The following is a 9,366-nucleotide window of genomic DNA, read 5'->3' as shown; positions in this document are numbered from 1 at the left end:
AAAAAAAAAAAAAAAAAAAAAAAAAAAAAAAAAAAAAAAGACTCTGTGGCAGATACAGCTTTCAAACCCTTTTTCTCCCAGGATTTTTGATTTGTGGCATTCAATCAGGCTACATCAGGGCATAAGTAATTTCCCAGAAGTAGACCAGCACTTTCCTAAAAGTACAGCAGTTCTCTCCAACTGAAGGAGGCACAGGCCGCATCTAGTAAATTATTGATTTAATATAGCATTTTGCTCTCTTTGTGACCCACAAGAATTAATCACTTTTAAAAGTACCCAACTTTCCTCTGAGAAAAATTTATATATTCTATAATAATTTTCATGATAAGGTATATTTGATAATAAATTATACATTACACAACCAAAAAGACAGGTTTGAAATTGCAAGTAGCTTACGGCTGTGTTGAGCATACTATGCAGTCTCTAAAATATGTTGGACGTTCGAGTAGGACCTCTTCCATAAAAATGGTTTGAGATCCTTCTGTTTCACTTACTGGGAAGTTACTCTTTTTTGTTCTTCTTCTTCTTCTTCTTCTTCTTCTTCTTCTTCTTCTTCTTCTTCTTCTTCTTCTTCTTCTCCAGCCCTCCTCCTGCCTCCTGCACACATGATCGAATCTTAGTGGGGAAGTCCTTTTCACTAGGTGACTAGAAACCTTAAAATCCAGTTACAGATTCATCCCCTGATGTCCCTGGAAATACCACGTCTGTTTACTGCCTCATCCTTTCTTCTTGCAAGAGTAAAACTAGCACATACAGTGTAGTTGCAGTCTGGGCACATTGTACCGATACAAATGAATCCATATAAATTCAGGCAAAGAGGATTTAAAAAAAACCAAACATTAAAAAAAAAAAGAGAGAGAGAACAAGAAAAATCATGAAATTAAACAGTGTGAGTGATTTCACTCACTCAGTGAAGGTATGTTCCAGACTAATTAAATGTTAGCATGGATTTGCTACTGTAAAATGGTAGACATGAGTCTGCTGTTCCCTCAGTGGAACTCAATCCTATCATTGAGCGTATTTTCAATGTTTAAAGATACACATCTTTTACATAATATTGCCTCTAAGTGTAAAGCAACAGTGATTCCTGGCCATCAGAGACTTCAATCACAGAAATAGGCTAATATGGATTTATTGAGAGGGTATGTCTCAATTCTGTCTTGGATTTAAGTGAATTTCTGGAAAAATTTCTACAAAATGAAATGTTCATGTACATGCTGTCTATGGAACACCATTGATAGTAGCCTGCTTGGTATGATAAGCATAGTACATTTCAACCTCCCACAAACATTTATGGAGAACCCACTGTTTATCAGAACTGTTCCAGGAAGAGAAGAGAAATACGATAAGACGTGTCTGTCAGAAACATCGTTAGCAGCGGTGAGAACTTGCAAGGATCGGTAGAGCTAGTTGTCTCTTCCAAGAGCCCATGTGGAAACTGTTGGGAGTTTGGGTTGTGGCAGTTTCAGTGGCAGAGAGGAGAGAGAGAGAGATTGATAAGCTACGTAAAGGTACAAGCAACAATTCAATGGTGTATTGGACCCCAAGAGTCAGAGAGAGAGTGTCAAGGATAATGGTATGTTATAATAGGCTAAGTTTGACATTTTAAATCTTTAAAGTACTTTGGCTCTCCGTGCGTACATTGAAACATGGTTCTTTGGTTCTACAAAATTCTAATCAATTATAGACAATAATATAAATGTGAGAATTATTACCAAAGTGATAGCACATTTTGGAATCATCAGTCTGGCATTTTGCAAAGGGTGTTCTAAGGAACATTGGTCCCATGAGATGTTACCCTGAAACAGTCTCCACGATCAAATAAGTTTGTAAGAATGAATATGACAGTCCCCAGACCTTACTAAAGTATCAGTGAAGTCATAAAGAACTTTTTCTTTTATCCACATATGTCCCAAACTTACTTAATTATAGAACCTTTTCTTTTCATAATTCACGTGTTCTACAACAATGCTATTAAATATAGATTTAAGCAGTTGTCATATGTATCAAATAAGTTATAATCAGGAACTGGTACAGGTGAGTTCTTACATTAAATGCATTACAAGGTATATGGGCTTTCAGAGAAACACAGCCAGTGTGACAAATGGCCCACTGGTATAAGTAAAATGGCAAAAATAAGCATAGAATTCAAAGTCTTGGCTGGCTCCTAACTTCTACTGATTGTTAACAGAGCCAAAAAGATAAAGGCTGCCCTTTCCTATACCCACCAGTATGATGAAATTAAAACAGGAAGAGAGGATGTGAAAAGTTTCTAGGAACCAATATTAGGAAAATTAGTAAAGTTGTTCTGGCTTAGTCATTATTCCATTTAGATTTTGTAAACATAGATCAGATTACAATAACTCTCTATCTCAAAGCACAGTTAATTTTCCCTTATTTATATTATTTGCATACTACACGGAATACTTTCAGTCACTACAGTATTCAACATAAGTATTATAAACTAGGACATGCTGTAAGCACTGACCAGAAGAAACCCCAAATTATTGATACTAGGACAAGTAACGGAATCTAATACAGTATTAGTTACCCTAAGAACAGGTGATTATACTGCAACCTCATATATATTCATCAATGATTAAAAAACAACTTCACATTTTTTATATTTATAAATGATACTTTTTGAAATAGCTGTCCTAAATGTCCATTATGCAAAATAAACTATAAAAAACAAATTGAGGTTGTCAGATGCATATTCATGTGGAATAGCAGAATGTTCATGACTAAGTCACAAAGCTGAACTTGAACGAAAAGCTCTCATTTCTATTCATATTTTCCAAATATGAAAATAAGAGCTATTGTCACATACATTCAAAGTGTTGGAACTTTGGAGCACCTTAAAATCAGAAGGAAAGTTAACATAAGTCATAGTACTCATTCTTGAGTGATTTTCTCATCAGTAATATCAGCTGAATAAAGTTATCTGTGCTGAGCGAAGAATGCACCTGACCACTCTCGTCTCAAACAATAATGAGTGATGAGAGCGATGCATCTTCGGTTATCATCACCACTGTCAATTTGTTGTTGTTCTGGGGAGTTCTAATTTTAGTATGCTTAATCCTAACTGTATATTACCATTTTACAGAACATTAAAAGGCGGGACATTCATTAGCCACCCAACACAATACAAGATACTGTTTGTGTTGTATGTATGTGTTTTAAGTATATTGATATATTTTAAACTCTGGCCAGGAATCCATCAAATGTGTTTACTTTTTCAAGCTATCATGACTCTTCTCCAGTCACCTAACACAACACTGCACCCAGCTCTCTTTAAAAGGAAAATCAGGGGGCACCCAGGTGGCTCAGTCAGTTAAGCCTCTGACTCTGGATTTTCGCTGAGGTCAGGATCGCAGGGTGTGTGAAATCCAGCTCTGTTTGGGATGCTCTGTCTCCCTCTCTCTCTGCCCCTCCCAGGCTCATGCTTTTTCTCTACAAACACACAAACGAACACACACTTAAAAGGAAAATTAGGCAATAACTCTAATAAATTCCCAGCATGTAACCTAAACCTATGTATTTCTAGTCTCCATTTTCCTCAGGTCCCAGGGGAATGTCACTGATGGTTTCAAAAGTTAAATGGCTCCACTTTGGTTTTTTATCTTACCTTTTCCTAGACTAGTTCTGCTCCTGATTTTCCCTTTGCAATGACTCCCTCCTCCCCGTTAAAAAAAAAAAAAAACAGTAACAAAACTCGCTCAGCTTTGCATCTTCCCCTGACTACTCCCCACATTCTCCTTTTGTTTATGATTAAGGCTCTGATTACAACTATTTCTTTACATACTTACTCTTCATCCAGCTACTATCTAGCTACCACCCCTCTACTCTACTTCAAGGGTTAGCAAACTTTTTTCTGTAAAGCGCCAGATGGTATTTTGGGATTTGTTGGCTACATATGTCTCTGTCGCGTACTCAAACTCAAAACTTTGTTTTGTGACTCTAAGAATGTAAAACCCTCTCCTGACCACCTGGCTTGGTTTGCTGGCTGTAGTTTGCAAAAAGGTGCTCTAGTTGAACCTGCTGTATTAACAATACCAAAATCCCATTGCTTGAGGGGAGTCCTCTCTGCACAAGTTCACAGCCAATTAAGGGATAGGCTGAAGGAAATCAGACTGTTACCTTTAATATTGATAAAAGCAGAGGGGCCAAAACAACAGGCATCCTGCGCAGCTACGGGTGTCCTGCAACAACCATGGCCACACTCTCGGCAGACTTGCCCTGTAATACTGACTCTGCAGAGGAGGAGACCAGCCAATATGTTCTTTAAGCAGAATGGCCCCCAGCCCGGAGTAAGGTTGAAGTTCCCCTCCTTGGCTGACCAGTCTGGAAAGCTCATTGTACCTGTGGAGTAAGGGTGGAACCAGCCAGCCAGCAGTTAAACAGAATCCCTCCTCAAGCAATCATGGGCCAGGAGAAGAAGCCCCTGCTCTGTTGATACTCCACGTCGCCAAATCCACTGACTCGTTTTTCTTTTATTACCACTTGGCAACACTTAACCCTGTTGAACACTTTGCTTTAATTGAAGCTCTGTGCCAGTGGCTTCCATGGGACTACATTCACTGTAGCCACCCTCTATGCGATCCTACACCCTGGCATTCTCCAGACCTCCTCTTTGCCCATCTTGTCTCATTCTGTATAATTTTCTGGGTGATATCATTTTCTTAGAGAATATCAGCTATCATCTTTACGTTTTCAATACTTAAATCTCCATCATTAGCCTGGGTCTGTCTCATAACCCAGAACTATAAAGCCTAAGGTATCCCCCCTATCTTGTGAACACCAGAACCATCATCTACAAATTTGCCCGAAACATTGGTTTCACCCTCACCTCTTTTAGGAACATAGTACATTTGGGGCTGAAGTAGCAAAAAAAAAAAAAAAAAAAAAAAAAAAAAAAAAAAAAAAAAATCTGCCTCTGTGCACCATCAGCAACTCTAACGATTCAAATGTAAATCATATAAACAGATAAAGGTTGGTGAGAGAGTATTTTACTTAGATGAGTGGGTGAATGTGTTTGTACAGCCGTCCCTGTCCCGTGTATAAAAATACTTAATTTGGTGGCAGCATAATCAAGGTTGATTTTGAGTAGAATGTCAAAGCCTGGCAGTGAGTACAACAATTTCCCACCTGCATATGTAATTTCTCATCATTATATAAGAGAAAATTTCCTTTGCGCTTTTATCATAAATGAAAGCAGGGACGCCATTATTACCTCTAGAGATAGCACCATTATGTCACGTTTATATTACTGTGTTTGAGAAGAGTAAATCTGAATAGCTACAGAGTCACATATGTCCACAATTTGTTTTTAAGATATTTGACAGTGGTGGATCTTATTAAAAGATGGAAATAAACCAAATACCTTAAAATTAATAGCCATCATGTTTATATCAAGAAAACATTCACAGTGTGATTTTCGTAAAGCTTTTCTAAAACTGTTTTGTCATTTCTGTCTCCTAGCACCCTGTGGAAGTCGTTCAACGGGTTCAGAAGGCACTGTTCTATCACCAAACTATCCCAAAAATTACAGTGTGGGGCATAATTGTGTTTATTCGATAGCAGTTCCCAAGGAGTTTGGTAAGTAATAGTTATCTCATCACGTAGTATTTCATTCCAGACATGCTTTGTTTTTCAATATGTGCTATTCAAAAATGTTAGTTTTTTATGCACATTTTCACTATTCATAAAGTACTTTACTCGGCAATTCTTTTTAGATAGTAGCTTTGTAATAATAAAATTTTGAGGTCATTTTACTCAATCTGAATTTACAGTCAAGTACACAGGTGAACAACAATATAAAAATGAAAACAGGATTGTTTTTAATTTTTAAAAATAAGTACATCCAGTAACCTTGCAAGTGCCTTCATGTCAGAATGATATAAAATGGGAAATTACCAGAGCATAAAGCAAAGTGTGCTCTGCAAAATATGCATACAGTCAAATATAGAACTATTATAATAATGGCAAAGTATGTACAAACCAATCATATTGTTGTATACTTTTTAAACACATTTGCAGAAAGAAACGATTTTGGTTTCAAGCACCTAGTTTCCGGGACAGCAATGAATATAGAAAGACAGCAAAGGACATTTCAGCTCATCTTGTCAACCTGACAATCTGTTCTGCATTGGCACTGAGAAGACAATGTGTCCTTTGCTGCCTTCACATCTCCCTGATCACAAGTCTTAGAAGTCACTTACCTGGCTTCTAAAGGTTTTGTGTCTGAGATCCAGCTGGATCTCACCCAGGTTAAGCTCTGTTTATGGATGGGTAGGCAAAGGAAATTTAGTGAGCAGTAAAGTATGGGAGAGAGGCTGAAAGTTCAGACTTCTACAATTTAGATTTACAGCATTGTGTTACGTGGTAAAGGATTTGCCGTAGCTGTTATGAATGTCTGGGTCTGAATGACAAAGTATTTTAGCAGAAGGACATGGATTTTATCATATCAAGATTTTTGGATCACATCTTGACTTAACGTTTCTGCTGATATATAAAATAAGCTGATGCTTCCAGTCCAATTTCTTATAACCTGATATCACCCATATATCCTCCTTCTCTTTCTTTCAAAACAAGTCCAAGATCTTCAACTTATTTGAGAGAACGTTGTCATCAGAAGTGAACTACTAAGCCTTTTATTTAACCTTGAAATAGAATGGTGAGGCCAGCATTAGCAAGGTGGCTATTTCTTTACAAAATATTTCTTCTTCCTAGCATATTGATTGGTTAAATCAGAGTTGAACTCTTCGAGAAGAGAATGACGGTTTAGAAAGAAAAACATTATCCACCTAATTGTTTTTTTTTTTTTTCCTTTTGTGCCTCAAAATCGTCTTTTTCTTGTAAGAGGGGTTTATAGTCCAGCTGCCAACAATGTTGCATGGATGCTGACAGAACTCTAGCAGTGATGACCCAGAAGATTGCCTAGTTACCTCAGTTCTCTTTATAATCCATTAATTCCTTCTACTATAACCTATTCTTGGGATGTCATGTAGCCAAGAAAAATGAAAAAGGAAAAACAGGCATTTCCTTTCCTGATACATAGACATGCTGGTCACCTAGGGATATTTTATAGTAACCTCTAGATGTTCAAAAAGAGAAGGAAAAGTACTGATTAAAATAAATTAACAGGTTTCAAGGGAATGGAATCTATTCGAGCAGACTTAATGTAAGTTAAATGTAGACTTCTTAATGTAAACAATGCAACTGATAATCAGTGGTTTCTAATATTAATTTTTAAACAAGACTTGGATTATTTGTAGATGAAATCAAATGTACTTTCATTTATTAGTAAGGAAACTGATTTTATTTGTGTAAATGTTACATCATTCTGTATTTCAAACTACATAAGAAGTCAAACAAACTTGGAGTCCTAGTTTCAGCCTGTCACATCTTGTACCTATCTGTCTTTGGACAAGTTACGTAAACTCTTTGAGACTCAGTTTCTTTATTTGTAAAGTTGAGGTCATTATGTCTACAGAGTAAAGTTGTTGGGAAGGATGAATGAGATTGTATATTTATAAAAGATGTCTCACATAGTTCATGTTCGTTATGAGTTTAAAAAATGCCAACTTTGAGGTCAGATTTCTGGATTCAGAGCACAATTCGTTACTCTTTCTCACTTAGACAAGTCCCATCATTAGCCTGAATTTTACTTTTCTCCTCTCTGAAATAGAGGTGATAAATGTCTACCTCATAGGGTTAATTTATAATTAAATGATACAGTATTTGTACGTGATTGCGTAATAACACGTAGTTAAGTCATATACACACAGAGATTCACATACACACACACTTTTATTTATGTTCACATTTGTAGAGGTCCTGCCACCAGTTACCAAAAATGTGGAAATAAAATGACGTGGATTCTGGATTTATTAGTCTTAAGAGTAACATGGCTAAAAATAAAACATTTATATTATGTAATTAAAGCATAAAAGCAAATAGTTTGTTTTACACCTTCAGTGGGTATCTACTCACCTAATAACACCTTAAAGTGTTCTGGGAGCAGAGTAGACGAATTAAATGAATACTTATCATCAACTTCTTCCTACTCCTACTTTTACCGCTTAAATGTGAGATGATCAAGCAATAGTCATTGAGTATCGACAAATCAAATTTCTGTTTTGCTTCTTCCTCCTCTCATTTTCAGTTTCCTTCTGTTCCACTTTGAGCTGTTTTATGACTCTTTGGTATCACTTCATAATGTACCAGTTCTCACTTTTTCTCTTCCTGTCACTTATCTTAAAATATAATCATTCTTTCTTCTGTATCTTTTATAGGCTGACACTCTTAGAATTTCACTTTTTAATCATTTAGCATAATATCTGTCAGATACACTCAATTCATTCAAGGGAATTGCAGCTTAACAAAGGTTAACGTTCTAAAGTTATATAAGGAGAAAATCACATATAATCAACATTACACATGGAATATGTTAAATCGCCCATAAAAATCATCTACATAATTTTGCATGAGCCATGTAGTCACTGAATAATTCTTAACAGGACATTTATCCTCTAATGTCAGAACAGGTGACTGTTTCTTTAGATAATACCAGATGAGCCAGCTTGATCTTTTATAGGTCATATGCTACCACATTACTTTTATTTATTTATTGTTGCCCAGTGTAGAATTGAATTCATATCGGTTAAATGCGAACAGAATATGAACTTACTTTACCAGTTGATTGAATGAGTATTATTTTGCCAGTCAATTTCTATCTTTCAGTTTTTATAGATAAGAAAATTGTCAACTCCTAATGCTTTCATAAGTGTCATTGGATTTCATTTGAACTTCAGATATTAGGGTCTCTTTGGTGATATTCATTCTGCAGGATTATGGTTGTTTTATATATGTAGAAATATAATAATTCTGGGCCATTGGATAACATTTTTTGATAGTTGACTGCCTTCTAACAATTAAACTATTTCACTTGGATTTTTGGATTAAAAATACCCTACCTTTAATAAAATATGTTTTATTTTTCCTTCATTTTTCAATTTTTATTTTTTTTATTTTTATTTTATTTTTATTTTTATTTTCAACGTTTATTTTTGGGACAGAGAGAGACAGAGCATGAATGGGGGAGGGGCAGAGAGGGAGGGAGACACAGAATCGGAAGCAGGCTCCAGGCTCTGAGCCATCAGCCCAGAGCCCGACGCGGGGCTCGAACTCACGGACCGTGAGATCGTGACCTGGCTGAAGTCGGACGCTTAACCGACTGCGCCACCCAGGCGCCCCTCATTTTTCAATTTTTAATTACCAGGTGTCTCCCCTTTATGGTTTTACTGTTTAAGTCTTCATACAATGCATTGTTTTTAAGGGCTAAAACATGCAAGGCAGATTTTT

At 36.3% G+C, this 9,366-nt stretch overlaps 1 protein-coding gene across 4 annotated transcripts in view; it reads left to right on the top strand.

Annotated features, from left to right (window-relative positions):
• The window catches only part of CSMD3 (CUB and Sushi multiple domains 3), a 1,253,459-nt gene that overhangs the window by 996,189 nt on the left and 247,904 nt on the right, over positions 1-9,366 (top strand). For all 4 annotated transcript variants that reach the window (XM_040494274.1, XM_040494275.1, XM_040494273.1 and 1 more), the window contains one exon: positions 5,482-5,598. In XM_040494274.1, the coding sequence (XP_040350208.1) occupies positions 5,482-5,598 (117 nt within the window). The remainder of the gene's footprint in view (positions 1-5,481; positions 5,599-9,366) is intronic.

This window comes from Herpailurus yagouaroundi, unplaced genomic scaffold, assembly GCF_014898765.1.
Source record: "Herpailurus yagouaroundi ecotype Mexico unplaced genomic scaffold, PumYag 186, whole genome shotgun sequence".
NCBI lineage: Eukaryota > Metazoa > Chordata > Mammalia > Carnivora > Felidae > Herpailurus > Herpailurus yagouaroundi.
This window is presented reverse-complemented; position numbering and strand designations above follow the sequence as displayed.